The sequence below is a fragment of the Hyperolius riggenbachi genome, chromosome 10 (genome assembly GCF_040937935.1).
Source record: "Hyperolius riggenbachi isolate aHypRig1 chromosome 10, aHypRig1.pri, whole genome shotgun sequence".
NCBI classification, from domain to species: Eukaryota; Metazoa; Chordata; class Amphibia; order Anura; family Hyperoliidae; genus Hyperolius; species Hyperolius riggenbachi.
In genome coordinates, this window is record NC_090655.1 from 10671849 (window position 1) to 10691984 (window position 20136).

The 20136-nt window shown below is 48.1% G+C and overlaps 1 protein-coding gene across 2 annotated transcripts in view; it reads left to right on the forward strand.

Moving 5' to 3' along the window:
* Positions 1-20136, forward strand: part of ENTPD7 (ectonucleoside triphosphate diphosphohydrolase 7) — a 62196-nt gene that overhangs the window by 13433 nt on the left and 28627 nt on the right. For both annotated transcript variants that reach the window (XM_068258295.1, XM_068258294.1), the window contains exon 3: positions 356-538. In XM_068258295.1, coding sequence (XP_068114396.1) covers positions 356-538 — 183 coding nt within the window. The remainder of the gene's footprint in view (positions 1-355; positions 539-20136) is intronic.

The following is a 20136-nucleotide window of genomic DNA, read 5'->3' on the forward strand; positions in this document are numbered from 1 at the left end:
AACAGGGAGAAATTAAAATCAAAACCCTTAGAATCCCCCTTGAGGAGATGGACTAGTCAGAAACTGTCAGATTGCTACTGCCTAATTTGCAGCGCAATTTATATTGGAACAAATGCGCATTTCATAGAGATGCATTTTATCATTTTTTGCTATAGTGATCCTATAGAAACACTCTTGAAACTCGCCTTTCCAGGCATGCATATAATCTCCAGCCTCTTTCCAGGCTCTGCTGTACACTGCCTGCTCTGTATGGTGCCATGGAAGGGAATTGTATAAATATCATAGTTGATGGCAGCATTAGCCCTGTTCAGAGGTGTCGTGTATCTCAGATCTGTCTGATTTGTTCCATCTGCAGAATCAGCTTCTCCTGCCTGTTTCCCGGCTCCTGGCACTGCAGTCTGCCCTCTGTCACACAGTTCTCCCGGCAACGTGTCCTCCTGCTGGTCCTCTTCGTAGTCCTGGTCCTGCTGCTTCTTGTGGCCTTGGTGAACCCCGGGATCTGGAGCGGCCGAGCGAACCGGGACCGGCAGTTTAGGAGGTCTGTACATGTCTGTTCTATGGCAAGTTACTGAGCCAGGACTTCCTGGTTGGAGGGAAAATGGAATGGGTGATAGTTACATGCGGAGGGGAGAGAGAAGTGCGGAGGGATAGTGAGAGGGGCAGGGGGATAGTGAGAGGGGCGGGGGGATAGTGAGAGGGGCGGGGGGATAGTGAGAAGTGCTGGGTGGGAGGGGAACGAAGTGTGCGATGGGAAGGGTGTAAAGAAGTGCATGGTGGGAGAGGTGAGGGGTGGGAGGGGAGAAGGGAGCGAGAAATGCGTAGTGAGAGCAGGGCGTGGCAGGAGGGGAGGGAGAAGTGCATGGTGGGAGGGGAGAGAGGTGGGAGGAGAGATGGAAGTGCATGGTGGGAGGGGAGAGAGGTGGGAGGAGGGCAGAGAGGTGGGAGGAGGGAGAAGTGCATGGTGGGAGGGGAGAGAGGTGGGAGGAGGGAAGACAGGTGGGAGGAGAGATGGAAGTGCATAGTGGGAGGGGAGAGAGGTGGGAGGAGGGAGAAGTGCATGGTGGGAGGGGAGAGAGGTGGGAGGAGGGAGAAGTGCATGGTGGGAGGGGAGAGAGGTGGGAGGAGGGCAGAGAGGTGGGAGGAGGGAGAAGTGCATGGTGGGAGGGGAGAGAGGTGGGAGGAGGGAAGACAGGTGGGAGGAGAGATGGAAGTGCATAGTGGGAGGGGAGAGAGGTGGGAGGAGGGAGAAGTGCATGGTGGGAGGGGAGAGCGAATTGTCTCGGGGAAAATTGCTTGCAGCAGCTTTTTAGACCTATCCTTATCTGATTATGTGAAGACAATGTAAGGTGGCCATACATCAGGAGACTTGGCAGCCAATTGACCATCCAATTCGATTATTATAATCGAATTGGATGAAAATTGGTGCTGCCAAGTGCAAGCCTGATCGCGAAAGCTACCAATTTCGGGATGGAAATGGGTTGCGTGGTCGATCGCGCATGCCGCAAGATGTCGGGCGGAAGTTGGTTGGTCTGGTGTACGGCGGCTGATTTCGGAACGAGCTACGAGACAACGAAACCCCCGCCGCCACAATGTATAAATGCACCCCCAGTGTGTGGATTTATACGTTACCTGTCCTGTAGCAGCCTCCGCGCGGCGTCTGTAACCTCCAGGCGGCTCTCTGTACATGCCACGGGCGCAAATCATCAGGCGCTATGCTCTTGCGGCATGTACAGAGAGCCGCCTGGAGGGAACAGACACTGCGCGGAGGCTGCTACAGGACAGGTAACCTATAAATCCACACATGGGGGGTACATTAAGCTCCCTAGCGGTATGGACAGAAATATCCGTCCATAGAAAACATGCTGTGAACAGTATTGCCATGCATACACATCAATACTCTCCTGCACTGTATACTAGATCCTTGCTTGACACATTTTGGCAAATTACAGGGAAAAAAAAGTTTTTTTTACAAATGTATTTTATCACTTTTTGCACAGAAATCCTGGGGAAATTGAACGCCAGGGAGGTTAATACATTGGGGGCAGCGGCAGTGACGATTCCCTGAAGATTTCATGCTGAAATCGGATGGGAATCGGCCTGTAGTGTATGGGTAGAATCGATAAGAGACAAATTTTTCCCTAATCAGAATCCATTACAGATAAATTTGTCTTTGTCAAATCTGCCCATAATCGTTGGTCTATGGGCAGGACTAGGTTTATCTGCAGTGGTAGACGACAGACCTGGGCATTGTTTATAGCAGAAACCTATCAATAAGCATGTCAGTCATTGGCTAAAGCTGTGTACACTGTCAGATGACTGCAGGGGCAGCTGTGGCAGGAGAGTTCTGTGATCTGACCCATTGAATAGAATGAGTTTAACACTGATAATCCTCACTGGTTGCTGCACGATGTGCTGTAATGCAGGTTGTATCCCCGCAGGAATCCTCTCCCCTTCCACAGCTTACAGTAAACAGTCATTATTGTGCTCCGCTGGGAGGGAGGTGTTATTGCTCTTTGTGTCTGAGCATTGCTCTGGCAAACTCAGACTTAAAGCAGGATTATCAACATAAAAATCAAATTTCGACAGCAACTGGTCTGAGTGTATTAAGTGATAAAGATGCTAACCCTGCATTCAAAACTTTTTCTGCTGTTATGATTTGTAGTTATCACACACACCTTAGGAACACTGGCCCTTAATAGTCAGTGCCAAAGAGTTGCATGGTGGGGGGGGGGGGTGTTATCTATAATATATTCCTCCTCTTCCCTTTATTTCCCTCTCCTCCTAATGACATAAGACAGTGCACTTCCTAGTATAGACCTCAGTGGGAGTGTCTGAAGACTCTGGGAGGAGGGCGGGTAACGAATACACAATTAGCAAGAGGAGAAAAAGAGTGGGAGAGGAAATTATGTCAGGAGGTCAAAGGTAACCAAGATGGAAACTGCCTAGAATAGGATCTTCTGCTTTTCCTGTATAAAATTTACAGGAATCATAATGTGGACACTGCAATACATCTGTTATGTATTCTCTACTTATATATGTGATTTTTTTTATTTCTAGGTTATCATGGGTGTCACTTGTTCTTTAAAGGACAATTGTAGCAAGAGGGATATGGAGGCTGCCATATTTATTTCCTTTTACGCAATACCAGGTACCTGGCAGTCCTGCTGATCTCTCTGGCTGCAGTAGTGCCTGAATCTCACACCTGAAACAAGCAATATGGCAGCCTCCATATAACTCTCACTACAGCTGTCCTTTAAATCTTTTCATAGCGTGGGGAATGAGTAAAGCATATGGCAAGTCTTAATCACTGTCTGTGACCTTGCCTCCTTATTCCCGATATTGGCCATGCTGTGACTGGACAGGAAGTGAATAGAATCTCTGTAATGAGGACACAAATGGCAGGACAAACAAAAACCTCATGAAGGTTTTAGCCTTTTTCTACACTGTAGGAGTTTATTGCCATCTATCCCCTTCTGGATAGATTTTGCACCTCTTTCCTCTTGTCTGTGTTACTGGTGCAGAAATCGATTGGAGATCTCTACAAATGGGCTATTAAATGACAATAATATCACAAGAAAATGGATGAAGTCACCCTTAGGGCCCTTTTCCACTACAGCGTTTGCTATTGCTGAATCGCAAAACCGCAAACCGCTAGTGATTTTAAAATCGCTACGGTTTGCTTTTTAACATGGAAATCGCGGTAGGTAATTACCACTATCACGATGTTTTTTTTTTTTTTTTTTTTTTTTACTAAATCGCGATCGCACCGCGCAGCAATTATTGGTGCGATTTTGCTATGCAGTGCATAGCATAGCAAAATCGCAATCGTCGGGGGGAAAAAAAGGACTTTTGCTGAATCGCAATAGCTAGTGTTTAGTGCTAACGCTAGCGATTGCTAGTGGAAAAGGGCCCTTAGACCATTTCATAGATTCTAATAGGCTGTACATCCCTATAACCAGCCACGTACTAAAGTGACATAACGCCTGTTGTCAGTTGTGTTCAGAGGGGTAATGGCCGTTAGAAATCATGTCAGGTAAAGAGGGGGATTCCTGTTCCCAGCACTGCTGACTAGAGTTGGGCCGAACCTCCGATTTTAGGTTCGCGAACTTCCGCGGAAGGTTCGGTTCGCGTTAAAGTTCGCGAACCGCAATAGACTTCAATGGGGATGCGAACTTTGAAAAAAAAAATAATTATGCTGGCCACAAAAGTGATGGAAAAGATGTTTCAAGGGGTCTAACACCTGGAGGGGGGCATGGCGGAGTGGGATACATGCCAAAAGTCCCGGGGAAAAATCTGGATTTGACGCAAAGCAGCGTTTTAAGGGCAGAAATCACATTGAATGCTAAATGACAGGCCTAAAGTGCTTTCAAACATCTTGCATGTGTATACATCAATCAGGTAGTGTAATTAAGGTACTGCTTCACACTGACACACCAAACTCACCGTGTAACGCACCGCAAACAGCTGTTTGTGTAGTGACGGCCGTGCTGGACTGGTGCGCACCGTGGCCAGAGTGCAGGTTTTGGTGGCTTTACAGCCCATATGGTCGCCTGGCTGATGTAGCTGAATGACAGAACAGTGACTGTCCAGCTGATCAAATTTGGTCTGACCACAATGAGGCAACGACCTTATTATCGTGGGTGTGCCCCCCGAGACACTCATCTAGGCGCCGGTCATTGCTTCATTGTGATACGCAAGCCCCTTCACCACGGCAAGGTAATGATCACGAAGGGGAATGGGCGCATGTACATGCCTTTTCTTTTGTTGTTGCAGCTGCCCGCAGTGCAGCCAGAAAAATTAGGCAGTCATGTACACGCACCAGAAAAATTATTACAGCGGCCGCTGCTAGCAGCGGCCTAAAAAATTCAGCAATCCGCCTGGAGTCCCGGACCCTGTTGGTGGTGGCGGAGAAGGTAGTCAAGCGGCCTGCAGGCAGACATGCTGTGTGGAGGGACTGGGAGCGACTTAGTCTTCTTGGGGCAGGCCAGGCAGCCAGTCACACGGCGTGCAGGCAAAGATGCTGTGTGTGCGGGGACTGACTTAGTCTTGGGGCGGGCAGCAGCCCTCCGGGATCCATGCCTCATTCATTTTGATAAAGGTGAGGTACTTAACACTTTTGTGACTTAGGCGACTTCTCTTCTCTGTGACAATGCCTCCAGCTGCGCTGAAGGTCCTTTCTGACAGGACGCTTGCGGCAGGGCAGGAGAGAAGTTGGATGGCAAATTGGGACAGCTCTGGCCACAGGTCAAGCCTGCGCACCCAGTAGTTCAAGGGTTCCTCATCGCTGTTCACAGCAGTGTCTACATCCACACTTAAGGCCAGGTAGTCGGCTACCTGCCGTTCCAGGCGTTGGTGGAGGGTGGATCCGGAAGGGCTACGGCGAGGCGTTGGACTAAAGAACGTCCGCATGTCCGACATCACCATGAGATCGCTGGAGCGTCCTGTCTTTGACTGCGTGGACACGGGAGGAGGATTAGTGGCAGTGGTACCTTGCTGGCGTTGTGCCGTCACATCACCCTTAAAGGCATTGTAAAGCATAGTTGACAGCTGGTTCTGCATGTGCTGCATCCTTTCCACCTTCCGGTGAGTTGGTAACAGGTCCGCCACTTTGTGCCTGTACCGAGGGTCTAGTAGTGTGGCCACCCAGTACAGGTCATTCCCCTTGAGGTTTTTTATACGGGGGTCCCTCAACAGGCAGGACAGCATAAAAGACGACATCTGCACAAAGTCGGATCCAGTACCCTCCATCTCCTCTTGCTCTTCCTCAGTGACGTCAGGTAAGTCAACCTCCTCCCCCCAGCTGCGAACAATACCACGGGAAGGTTGAGCAGCACAAGCCCCTTGCGATGCCTGCTGAGGTTGTTCTCCTTCCGCTGTCCCCTCCTCCTCCTCCTCCCCCAAAGAAACACCTTGCTCATCATCCTCTGAGTCTGACTCGTCTTCTGCACACGACTTCTCTTCTTCCTCCTCCTCCCCCCTCTGTGCTGCCGCAGGTGTTGAGGAAACAGCTGGGTCTGATGAAAATTGGTCCCATGCCTGTTCCTGCCGTAACGGTTCCTGGTCACGCTCATTCACAGCTTCATCCGCCACTCTACGCACAGCACGCTCCAAGAAGTAAGCGTAGGGAATTAAGTCGCTGATGGTGCCCTCACTGCGGCTCACCAGGTTGGTCACCTCTTCAAACGGCCGCATGAGCCTGCATGCATTTTCCATCAGTGTCCAGTTGTCGGGCCAGAACATCCCCATCTTCCCAGACTGTTTCATTCTACTGTAGTTGTAGAGGTAGTGGGTCACGGCTTTCTTCTGTTCTAGCAGGCGGGAGAACATGAGCAGGGTCGAGTTCCAGCGAGTCGGGCTATCGCAAATGAGGCGTCTCACCGGCATGTTGTTTTTGCGCTGAATTTCCGCAAAGCGTGCCATGGCTGTGTAAGACCGCCTCAAATGCCCACAGAACTTCCTGGCCTGCTTCAGGACATTCGCTAAGCCAGGGTACTTTGCCACAAATCTTTGAACCACTAGATTCATGACATGTGCCATGCAGGGTATGTGTGTCAGCTTCCCCATATGCAAAGCGGCAAGCAGATTGCTGCCGTTGTCGCACACCACGTTGCCTATCTCCAGGTGGTGCGGGGTCAGCCACTCATCCACCTGTTTCTTAAGAGCAGCCAGGAGAGCTGCTCCAGTGTGACTCTCCGCTTTGAGACAAGACATGTCTAAGATGGCGTGACACCGTCTTACCTGGCATGCAGCATAGGCCCTGCGGAGCTGGGGCTGTGTAGCTGGAGAGGAGAACTGCCACTCAGCCGAGGAGGAGGACAGCGAAGAGCATGTAGCAGGAGGAGAGGAGGTGGCAGGAGGCCTGCCTGCAAGCCGTGGAGGTGTCACAATTTGGTCCGCTGCGCCCTGCTTGCCATCGTTCACCACCAGGTTCACCCAATGGACTGTGTAGGTAATGTAGCGGCCCTGCCCGTGCTTGGCAGACCAGGCATCCGTGGTCAGGTGTACCCTTGACCCAACGCTCTTCGCAAGAGATGACACCACTTGCCTCTCAACTTCACGGTGCAGTTGGGGTATGGCCTTTCTCGAAAAATAAGTGCGGCCTGGCATCTTCCACTGCGGTGTTCCGATGGCCACAAATTTACGGAAGGCCTCAGAGTCCACCAGCCGGTATGGTAACAGCTGCCGAGCTAACAGTTCCGCCACGCCAGCTGTCAGACGCCGGGCAAGGGGGTGACTGGCCGAAATTGGCTTCTTCCACTCAAACATTTCCTTCACGGACACCTGACTGCTGCTGTGGGCAGAGGAGCAGGAACCGCTCAAGGGCAGAGGCGGAGTGGAGGAGGGTGCCTGTGAAGGTGGAAGGGAGAAAGCGGCAGAAGCAGATAATGCACCTGATGGAGGAGGAAGAGGAGAAGGAGGGTGACTTTTCTTTTGTGTGCTGCTGCTGCTTTTGCTCAGGTGGCCATCCCATTGCTGTTTGTGCCTTTTCTCCAGGTGCCTTCGTAAGGCACTTGTCCCTACGTGAGTGTTGGCCTTTCCACGGCTCAATTTTTGTTGGCAGAGCGAACAGATGGCTTTGGTCTGATCTGAGGCACACACATTAAAAAATTTCCACACCGCTGAGCCACCCTGGAATGTGGACACTATGGGGACCTCAGCAGCTGATGCTGAAGGGCAAGTTGGCTGGCTGTACATAGGTGGCGATACATGGTGCCGGACTCTGCCACCAGCTGTTTCTGACGAAGAGCTGCCCCAGCTTCTTTCAGCAACTTCTCTCCTCCTACTACTCTCTGACTCCCCCTCTGAACTGTCCCCCTCTTCATCTCCTCTATTGGGAACATACAGAGGATCCCTATCATCATCATCATCGTAATCATCCTGCCCAGCTTCGCTTGCCTCAGACAAATCCAAACATGCACCATCAGTAGGTCCTTCATCCTCCTTACACGTTACATCCATAGTGTTGCCGCGTAACTTAGACATATGAGCTGGTGAAAATTCATCTGGCTGTAACAACAATGGCTGTGCATCAGTGATTTCAACACTAAATAATTCTTGCGAAGTGTCAAATGCAGCGGAAGTGGTGCTAGTAGTAGCGCTGGTGGCTGAGCAAGATGAGGTGTTCTGTGTCGCTAAATACTCAACCACGTCCTGACAATCTTGGGAGGTGATGGGACGTGCCTTCTTCCGAGCACTGTACTGTGGGCCAGGTCCACACGAAATTACATTTACACGACCTCGCGCAGACCTGCCGGGTGGCCTTCCTCTGGCTCTAGCACTACCTCTTCCTCTACCTGTTTTGTCCATATCGGGTATGCACGGAGTGGTATATCACACTGCGTGCACTCACGTAGGTAGGTGGGTTCACTTAACTGCACAGGTATGCGCACTGATGCGGTGGGTTCACTGAACAGAACAGGTATACAGTGGTGGGTTCACAGAACAGGTATGCAGTGGCAGGTTCACTGAACACAACAGGTATGCAGTGGCAGGTTCACTGAACACAACAGGTATGCAGTGGCGGGTTCACTAAACAGAACAGGTATACATTGGCGGGTTCACAGAACAGGTATGCAGTGGCAGGTTCACTGAACACAACAGGTATGCAGTGGCGGGTTCACTGAACAGGTATACAGTGGCGGGTTCACTAAACAGAACAGGTATACAGTGGCGGGTTCACTAAACAGAACAGGTATACAGTGGCGGGTTCACTAAACAGAACAGGTATACAGTGGCGGGTTCACAGAACAGGTATGCAGTGGTGGGTTCACAGAACAGGTATGCAGTGGCAGGTTCACTGAACAGGTATGCAGTGGTGGGTTCACAGCACAGGTATGCAGTGGTGGGTTCAATGAACAGGTATGCAGTGGTGGGTTCACAGCACAGGTATGCAGTGGTGGGTTCACAGCACAGGTATGCAGTGGTGGGTTCACAGCACAGGTATGCAGTGGTGGGTTCACAGAACAGGTATGCAGCCAGGAAGGAACAAGCTAAGCCTAACTAATCTTTCCCTGAGAGACAGTCTGCAGCAGCTCGCCCTACTCTCACTAACGCAGGCAGCACACGAGTGAGCGTAATGGCCGCCGCTGCCTGCCTTATATAAGGGGGGTGGGGCTCCAGGGGCTAGTGTAGCCTAATTGGCTACACTGGGCCTGCTGACTGTGATGTAGAGGGTCAAAGTTGACCCTCCATGTGCATTATGGGGCGAACCGAACTTCCGCAAAGGTTCGCCTGCGGGACGCGAACGCGAACCACTGAAGTTCGCATGGAATCGTTCGCAGGCGAACCGTTCGGCCCAACTCTACTGCTGACATTTGAGGAGGTTGTAAATGCTGAATAGTGCTTTTTCTAGTCATCTTATAACGCAAACCATTAAGGAGAACCTGAATTGAGTAAAAATATTTAAAATAAACACATGAGGTAGCTTCAAATGAACATTGCATAGTTCTCTTGCCATCAGTTCCTCTCAGAAGCTCTCCGTTTTCTTCTGACAATAATCCCTTCCAGTTCTGACAATATTTTGTCAGATTTGAAATATATCAGTTGCTGTCAGTTATAGCTGAGAGGAAAACTGATGTACCAGGTAATGTCCATGTTTCCCTATGGCTCAAGTGGGTGATATTACAGTTGAACAGTGTGCTGACCAGAAAGCTGTTATGGGGTAATGGCCATTTTCAAAATGGAGGTTGGAAAATTCCCTTGATCACAGTGAACAAATAAGACGCGGGAGAGGAGAAAGACACTGAGAAGTAGATTACACAAAAGGCAAGTATGACTTGTGTATGCTTATTTTGTCTTTTAATTTTCAGTTCAGGTTTTCTTTAAGCATGTAATTCTTAAGAGAAACTGTAACCAAGAATTGACCTTCATCCCAGTCAGTAGCTGATACCCCCTTTCCCATGAGAAATCTATTGCTTTTCTCAAACTGATCATCCCCCTGCGCTGTATGGCTGATATGGTGGTGAAACCCCTCCCACAGGAAACTCTGAGGACCATGGTCTTGGCAGTTTCCTGTCTGTGAACTTTTGTTGCATCGTGGGAAATAGCTGTTTACAGCTTTTTCCAACTGCCAAAAAATGCAAGCAGCATCTCCTTACAGGGACATCACCTGCTAACAGTAAAAATGTCGCCATGTGGTAAATGTCAGAATGTAAATCAGGGAGAGGAAAGATTTTACAATGGGCAAACACTGACTAAATCATTTATATATAATTATTGTAAAAATGAAGCACTTTTTTTATTACATTATTTTCACCGGAGTTCCTCTTTAAGCTGTCATAGGAATAACTCCCTAGCAGAATGTCATGATCCATGCTATGGTGGTGCTTTTAAAGGACAACTGACCTGAGAAGCATGTGGAGGCTACCATATTTCCTATTAAAGCAGGCCTGAACGCAGAACTTCCTTTCTGCTCTTAAAGATAAGCAACATCATAATAACCTGTAAAGAAAAACATTTTTGTTACATCGTGCAATTAATCTGCAGTGTCTAATTCCTGCTTTAATGGAAGCGGACATAGGGTTAACATTCTGTGTTTACAAATTAGCTGCTGTCCTGGGGCAGCCAGCTGACACAGCTGAGAGATCAAATTACAACTTGTGATTAGTCACAGATGAAGGGGAATTAGACAGGCTGAACTCTCTAAATACATACAGGGGGCATTTCTTGGTTTTTTTTTTCTTCTGTCCTGTGCAAGGGTGTGGGGGACAGACAGTAACATTTGGTGGTGGAATAGGCAGCGTTGTGAGGCCTATTCCTGAGAGATCTGTCTGCTGGTCAATCTGCCTGTACGTCGCTAGATGAGAGATCTGTCTGCTGGTCAATCTGCCTATACGTCGCTAGATGAGAGATCTGTCTGCTGGTCAATCTGCCTGTACGTCGCTAGATGAGAGATCTGTCTGCTGGTCAATCTGCCTGTACGTCGCTAGATGAGAGATCTGTCTGCTGGTCAATCTGCCTATACGTCGCTAGATGAGAGATCTGTCTGCTGGTCAATCTGCCTGTACGTCGCTAGATGAGAGATCTGTTTGCTGGTCAATCTGCCTGTACGTCGCTAGATGAGAGATCTGTCTGCTGGTCAATCTGCCTGTACATCGCTAGATGAGAGATCTGTCTGCTGGTCAATCTGCCTATACGTCGCTAGATGAGAGATCTGTCTGCTGGTCAATCTGCCTATACGTCGCTAGATGAGAGATCGGTCTGCTGGTCAATCTGCCTGTACATCGCTAGATGAGAGATCTGTCTGCTGGTCAATCTGCCTATACGTCGCTAGATGAGAGATCTGTCTGCTGGTCAATCTGCCTATACGTCGCTAGATGAGAGATCTGTCTGCTGGTCAATCTGCCTGTACGTCGCTAGATGAGAGATCTGTCTGCTGGTCAATCTGCCTATACGTCGCTAGATGAAACGTTGAAACTGATGGGAGGGGTGAGCCAACCGTACCTCTTCTCATTTTTAAACTTTTTAAAATCTTCTTTTATATTTTTTTGGGTGCCTCCAGCTACCGATTATTATTCAGCTTGTGTGTTATGTAGATGCCTGCGCTGTGTGTCGCTGTGTTATATTGTGTTGTATAGATGCCTGCGCTGCGTGTCGCTGTGTTGTATAGATGCCTGCGCTGTGTGTCGCTGTGTTGTATAGATGCCTGCACTGTGTGTCGCTGTGTTGTATAGATGCCTGCGCTGTGTGTCGCTGTGTTGTATAGATGCCTGCGCTGTGTGTCGCTGTGTTGTATAGATGCCTGCACTGTGTGTCGCTGTGTTGTATAGATGCCTGCGCTGTGTGTCGCTGTGTTGTATAGATGCCTGCGCTGTGTGTCGCTGTGTTGTATAGATGCCTGCGCTGTGTGTCGCTGTGTTGTATAGATGCCTGCACTGTGTGTCGCTGTGTTGTATAGATGCCTGCGCTGTGTGTCGCTGTGTTGTATAGATGCCTGCGCTGTGTGTCGCTGTGTTGTATAGATGCCTGCACTGTGTGTCGCTGTGTTGTATAGATGCCTGCACTGTGTGTCGCTGTGTTGTATAGATGCCTGCGCTGTGTGTCGCTGTGTTATATGGTGTGCACTGTGTGTCGCTGTGTTATATGGTGTGCACTGTGTGTCGCTGTGTTATATGGTGTGCACTGTGTGTCGCTGTGTTACATTGCATGCACTGTGTGTCGCTGTGTTATATTGCATGCACTGTGTGTCGCTGTGTTATATGGTGTGCAGTGTGTGTCGCTGTGTTATATGGTGTGCAGTGTGTGTCGCTGTGTTGTATTGTGTGTCGCTGTTATATGATGCTGGAATGGGCACACACCGTGTAATTGGCCCAGGCCACATTCCTGACTGCCAGGTGCTGGCTTCTCACCGGAGACTTGTGATCCCCACAGCTGCCTCCAGGGTCAGCCGTGTGTGTGAAGTCCCAGATGGCGGCGTGAGTCACAGCCCAGCAGCTGCGGCCGCGCGGAGGACACCGCGGACGGATGAAAGCGTTCAGTAATGACCGCCATCATTAGAGGCCTCCTCTAATTGTGCAGCGCCTTATGTGCTGGAGTCTCCGAGCCGGGTCATATCACGACATCAAAGGGCGCATAATCCCGCCAGACACTTCATTAAGCGCGATGCGAAGTCTGTGTGATAATCTGTCCGACATGGAGATTCCCATAGTTGTGTCTGCTAGACTCTCTCTGTAACCGATACAGACAATCTGTTCTCCTCAGATTCTACAGGAGAGGGGAGGGCGGGCTGAGACTTGTAGTTCTACTTCCTCTCCAAATAGGCTTTCCGAAGCCGTTCACAGCAAATCTTGACCCTTATGGTGCCGATTGACAGGCAGATTGACCAAGAGACAAATCTCTGTACAATCAGATTTAACCAGAGAGAGATCAATTGCTGATGAATTTCACAGGGCTGTGGATTTGGTGCAAAAATCCTCCGACTCCAACTCCTCAGTTTATAAAACCACCGACTCCGGTACCCAAATTTGCTCCGACTCCTCGACTCCGAATCCAACTCTGACTCCACAGCACTGGAATTTCAATGTGAAATCTCTCGGGAATCTGTCCCCCTTCCCCCGTGCAGAATACTGTCGCTGGCTCCGGCCTCTGTCCATACACGCTCACACATCACACATGTGCCCACATTACACTGGCACCCATGTGGGGTGCATGTATGGACAGAGCCCTGTGCCAGCGACAGACAGGTAAAGTATTCTACACAAGGGAAGAGGGGGGAACAATTCACTGAGCTTATCTCCTGTCTTTAATAATGTTTCTAGAGTTATCACCATGGTGACGAGGCATGTAGTATTCAGGAAACCTTTTACCTCAGGCAAACCTAAAGTTAACTCTTCTGTCTTAAAGTGGACCCAAATTAAAAATACAAGATTTCAGAAATAAAATCTATTTTCTAAATTATAATACATTGCAGCCTTTTTTCAGCTGCATGATGACAAATATAAAATATTTTACATTTATTGGAGGAACCCCTCCCTTCCTTTCATATTGCCGGGACAGAATCCGGCAAACTGGTGGAGTAGGTGGTGTTCGGCAAAGGAGGAATTGTTAATGGCTACCCCCAGTATAACCAGGGCCGGTTTAAGCAACAATGGGGCCCCAGGGCAAAATAAACCTGGGGGGCCCCCCCAACATATACCCCGGAACAAAAATCGGCATTAGGGGACCTTTTTTGCAGCTGGTATAGTCAGGGTGTGAAATCCCAATCGGTCAGAGTTCCACATTCTGGCTATCCCAGCCTGCATGGGGTACAAGGGGTTACAAAGTTTCAGGAGGGGGGACCCCACATAATTTAAAAAAAAAAAAAAAAAAAAAAATTCCCACACTCTAAACATAAAAAAAAATTGGGAAAATAGGAAAAATTACCAGGGATCTTCATACAGCCATATGGCGGCTGTATAGCGATCCCTGGCCAAAGCGCTGCGGCTGCGTATAGACCCCCTGGAAACCCCATCAGGAAATTTATTGCGCTTTCGTTTGATGCATGTAAAATTACACTACCGTTAGGTTAGCTACTAAAAGTGACATTTACCGCATTTAAAACTATACTTTTTTCCTTCTAAACTTTAAAATCGATTTTCTCAAACTATAAGGTCTTTTTGAAAAATTGTTTTTTCCTCTTATTCCTAATGATCTCCTTAACATATCCTGCAAATTTAGGATTTCTAGCATTTAAGGTGGATTTGCTATTAACCATTAAAGTCGGCAGGTTTTTAAATGTGTTTTTTTTTCCCTTTGAAACTTTAAAATCGTTTTTCTCAAACTATAAGGCCGATTTGCAAATTTTTTTTTCCCTCTTGTAGCCACTGGGGGCCCCTACAAGCTCTGGGGCCCTGGGGCAGCTGCCTCCTTTGCCTTAATGGTAGCGCCGGCCCTGAGTATAACCCTAGTTATGAAAAGAGAAGGGTGAAAAGCATGCACTGTAATGCTCATAGGCTTGAAGGAGTGTTTATTTATCTTTGTATGTGTCAGAGTGGTGCAACTAAATATTTTGAATAAAAAAAAAAAATGTTTGGTTTGGGTCCGCTTTAAGTTAACTCTTCAATCCTTAAAAATAACTCCAGAATTCTAAAGTTTAAGAGGAACTCCAGTGAAAATAATGTAATAAAATAAGTGCTTCATTTTTACAATAATTATGTATAAATGATTTAGTCAGTGTTTGCCCATTGTAAAATCTTTTAAATCCCTGATTTACATTCTGACATTTATTACATGGGGACATTTTTACTGTTGGCAGGTGATGTAACTGCTGCATGCTTTTTTAGCAGTTGGAAACAGCTGTAAACAGCTATTTCCCACAATGCAACAAGGTTCACAGACAGGAAACTGCCAGGAGTACCACGGTCCTCAGTTTCTTGGGGGGGGGGGGGGGGTTCACCACAATATCAGTCATACAGCGCCCCCTGATTGTCTGTTTGTGAAAATGAATAGAATTCTCATGTAAAAGGGGGTATCAGCTACTGATTGGGATAGTTCAATTCTTGGTCGGAATTTCTCTTTAAAGACAGGCAGTTTGTGTGAAAATAACTACAGAGGAGGTAACTTAAGGAATGAAGATAACTCCCTCACTGTGTGGAGGTAAGTTTTCTCTTGTCTTATCTCCAGCATGATTTAGTGAATTGAGACCATTGTACATTATAGGGGAGAGTGCCGGGGTTCCGTTGCTCAGCCCAATATCTCGCGCCATTACCGCCCCGCAATGATTGACCGCAACTGTCCGACATCTTGCAGCACATCCGATCGATACATTTTTACCCCAAATTCTCCGCATCGTTGATCAGGCGTGCTCTTGGCGGCACCAATTTTCATCTGATCTGATTTATAATCGAATTGAATGGTCAGTAGGCCGCCAAGTCGCCTGATGTATGGCCACCTTTAGACTGCCGCGGACTTACTAAAGGCATTTTAGTACAAAACGACTTCCACCTGCAGTGCTTGTCTATGGGCCTCCTTCTTTTCCCTGTAATCCCCGCCGGTGTAAATGGCGGAGCACAGAAGCCCTGGATGCGGCTCAATCCAACTCTCCTGATTAACCTGCCTGCTGGAAGAGAGGCCGGACCCAGCATGCTGCTAACAACGGGATTACCGAGATGCCAACCTCAGCAGCGCTGTGTGCCTGATAGCCGGGGAGCGATGTGTACATATGCTGGGTGTCCCCAGGGCTGGATTTCTACTCTTTACCGCCCAAGGCCACTGTCACCAGCCGCCCCCCTTCAGTATAGGTAGCAAGATGACCCCTCCCTTCTTCCCTCTAGTGTAGGTAGCCATATGACCCCTCCCCTATTCTTCCTAGAATAGGTAGCCTGATGACCCCCCAGTATAGGTAGCCAGATGACCCCTCCCTTCTTCCCTCTAGTGTAGGTAGCCATATGACCCCTCCCCTATTCTTCCTAGAATAGGTAGCCTGATGACCCCCCAGTATAGGTAGCCAGATGACCCCTCCCTTCTTCCCTCTAGTGTAGGTAGCCATATGACCCCTCCCCTATTCTTCCTAGAATAGGTAGCCTGATGACCCCCCAGTATAGGTAGCCAGATGACCCCTCCCCCCTTTCCTTCTAGTATGGGTAGCCAGACGACCCCTTCCCTCCAGCATAGGTAGCCTGATGACCTCTCCCCTTTGCTTCCAGTATAGGTAGCCAGATGACTCCCTTAATCCCTCCCCCCCCCCACCCCCCTTTCAGTATAGGTAGCCGCTCACCTTCACATCGCAGCAGCCATCAGTGTCACTCATTTCTCAGCTTGTCTCCAGTGTAGAAGCTTCCTCTTCCTTTCTGTCTCCAATGCTGCCCAAGTCCATAGCCGCCAGCCACAATGCAAAAGTGCACAGAGAGCAAGATGGCTGCTGCACAGGCGGCTAGCAGCAGAGTACCGCGGTCAGGCGCCTGCCTGATCTCCCTGCATTGCTGCGTTTGCAAACTTGCAAATGCTATACCAGCTTAGCCTGCTGCTTTGGTGCCCTTCCTCCTGTGGTGTCCTAGGCCATGGCCTAGGTGACCTTGGCCTAAATCCGGCCCTGTGTGTCCCCACTCTGTGTGTGCGTTTGCACTATGTGTATGCCTTGTGTACTCACTCTGGGTGCATTATTTGCGTGTGCTTTGCGTGTCTTCACTGAGTGTGTGTATATCCTGTGTGTGTACATTACGTATGCCATATTGATTTCCTTTTGAGCAATGCTCATTGTCTGGCCTGCTGATCCTTTGCCTATAATGCATCTGTTTCTAGCCCCTGAACAATCATGTAGATCAGATGTTTCGATCTGAAGCGTGACTGGATTAAGCACATGCTTGTTTCTGGTGTTATTCAGACACTACTGCAACCAGAAGGATCAGCAGGGCTGCCAGGCAACTGGTATTGTTTAATAGGAAATAAATATGGCAGCCTCCATATACCTCTCACTTCAGGTGTTTTTTAAAGGGAACCAGAGAGGAATGTTGATAAAAAATAGAACAAGCTTTTATACATACCTGGGGCTTCCTCCAGCCCCATAAGCCTGGATGGCGCCCACGCCGCCGTCCTCTGCTGCCTGGATCCGCCGGTACCGGGTCCCGTCATTGCCGCCAGTCGGCCGGCACACGCGGCCAATTGTCCGCATCCCAGGCGCTCCCTCCTTATATGTATGCATTGCGACTGCGAGGTAAGCAGCCTCATGCGTACGTATAAGGAGGGAGCCCCCTGTGATGTGGACAATTGGCCGCGTGTGCCGGCCGACTGGCGGCAATGACGGGACCCGGTACCGGCGGTTCCAGGCAGCAGAGGGAGCGATCCGTGCGTATGGGGCTGGAAGAAGCCCCAGCCATGTATAAAAGCTTCCCCCCAACCTCTCTAGTTCCCTTTAAAGTGGACCTGAACTCAAAACTTTCTCTCTGCTCTAAAAGATATGCAACAGCATAATAACCTTTAAAGAGGAACGTTCGCGAAAATCTTAAAACACATACAAATAAGTACGTTTCTTCCAGAGTAAAATGAGACATAAATTACTTTTCTCCCATGTTTCTGTCATTTACAGTAAGTAGTAGAAATCTGACATTACAGACAGGTTTTAGACTTGCCCATCTTAACCGTCCAACTGCCAAAATAAAAAACACACATATATCCAGGCACATCGCCTCTAGTTAGGACATTAAATAAGTTATTAAGGAAAAGGGAGGTGCTGAAGGGGGTGTTGCTAGAAAACAGCAAAAATCTATTAACCCTTCGCACTCTCGCATGCAAATGTTCAAAACAAATGCATTCACAGATTCACTCATCCAGGCACCACTGTTATCCCTACAGCTAAGTTAACAGCCGGGGTTTTAGTTCACAGAAGAATGCATTCTTATGCTTAGAAACCTATACTGCGCCGAAGTACCCAGGTAAACATAGGTGTCCTAACTCTGGCCCTGTAACATGTATAGTGCAGACATGCAAACACATTCATTCCATCAAACCTATCAATGGATTAGGAGCACACATCCTGACGTCCTCTCCTGGGACAGATAGTGCATCTTACCAATCGCACAAGGGAGCTAACGTTATGTGTCCATGTGCACCATGCGCATACACCAGCATAAGCTGTGTGCATGCTGACAAACACATACAGGGGAGGAGGGAGTGCACTGAATTGGGCCCTAGCCACAGGGGTCAGTAACAAGAACAAAATACATATATCCAGGCACATCGCCTCTAGTTAGGACATTAAATTAGTTATTAAGGAAAGGGAGGTGCTGAAGGGGGTGTGGCCAGAAAACAGCAAAAATGTATTAACCCTTCGAGTGAATCTGTGAATGCATTTGTTTGAACATTTGCATGCGAGAGTGCGAAGGGTTAATAGATTTCAACTGCCAAAATAGTGTGCAGCGAGCAGGGAGGCTGGCCAGCATCTTTATGTAAACCTTTTTCAGGGAATGTCTTTATAAAGAATAAAGGCCATGTTGAGAATGCCCCATGGAGAGATGGACTAGGCCTAAATCTGTCAGCTCTGTCGGATTTCTACTAGCTACTGTGACAGCAACATAGGAGAGAAGTAATTTATGGCTCATTTTACTCTGGGAGAAATGTACTTCTTATTTGTATGTGTTGTAAATTTTAAGATTTTTCACGATGGTTCCTCTTTAAAGGAAGAAAACATTTTTTTGTTACAGCTGATACAAATCCTGCAAAAAATCTGCAGTGTTTACTTCCTGCTTTCATGGAAGCAGACAATAGGGTTAACACCCTGTGCTTTCAAATTAGCTGCTCAGCTGAGGCAGCCAGCTGACACAGCTGAGAGATCAAATTACAGTTGTGATTAGTCACAGATGAGAGGATTAGACTGTCTAAAATCTGTAAAAAAAAAAAAAAAAAAAAAAAAAAAAAAAATACAGGATGCACTTCTTTCTGTTTTCATTGTGTAACACAGCAGCAGAGGAATGTGTGCATCAAACACCAAGTTAGAACCGGATCTATCTGGCTTTGTAAATTTGGCCTAATTGGCTTGATCACAAGACATCGCTCATGCAAATTTGCATTTGCTTTCGCATGCCAGATTAGGCAGGGTCTAAACTTAATTACCATAAAGCAGGGATTAGTTCACGCAACATTTAGCACTATCCAGGGGCGCCACATGGAGGCTTCCCATGCAGGCGACCCCTCCAAGCATGGCCGGTGCCAGGGAAGAGCCGCTCGCATCCGCCTCCCAAAAAAACCCCCGGCACCTACCTAACAATGTCCATGTGTATCGTTACACTCTGCCATATGAGCACGACTTGGGAGTTGCAAATTTGGCCTAATTGGCTTAATCACGAGGCATTGCGCAGGCAAATTTGCATTTGCTTTTGCATGCCAGATTAGGCAGGGTCTAAAACTAATACCGCAAAGCAGGGATTAGTTCACGCAACATTTAGCAATGTTTTCCTTCTGTCCTGTGCAAGCGTTCAGGTCCACTTTACAGTGAACCAGAGACAAAGCACCCTTGTGTATTTTACCATATACTGTATATCAGTGGGAACATTAAAGAACCCCTACCCTGCTCTCTGATTCATCCTTCACTGCTCGGCCTGCTTGTTATCAGCTCTGATAAAATCCCCCATTGAGCATTCAGTCTGCCTTTGCTCAGGAATCATTATAGCCGAGTCATTATAGCAGAGCCACAAGGGGGCAGGCTTGGGCTTGAAAAGACACCAAAGAACACAGACTCAGCTATAATGATTTCTGAGCAAAGCCAGACTGAATGCACAGTCAGGGATTTTATCAGGGCTGATAACAAGCAGGCTGAGCAGTGAAGGATGAAACAGAGCCGGGTAGATGTTTTCTCTAATGTATATATATATATATATATATATATATATATATATATATATATATATATATATATATATATATATATATATATATATATATATATATATATATATATATATATATATTAAAATACACAAGGTTGCTTCATCTCTGGCTCACTTTAAGAGAAGTGGAGGCTGAGTATGGAAGCTGGCGTTGGTGAGCAGGAGACGTGACATAATGGCAGCGCCCGTGATGTAGTAACTGCAGGCCAGGAGGTGACAGCTTGCCATATGTGCTCTGCTGTAATGCGATTAGAGGAACACTCAGGCCTGAAGCCGCGATCACTTCCCCGGCCTGCGGTGTGAAAACTGCCTGCCGTCACCAGTTCTCCCCCCATAACTC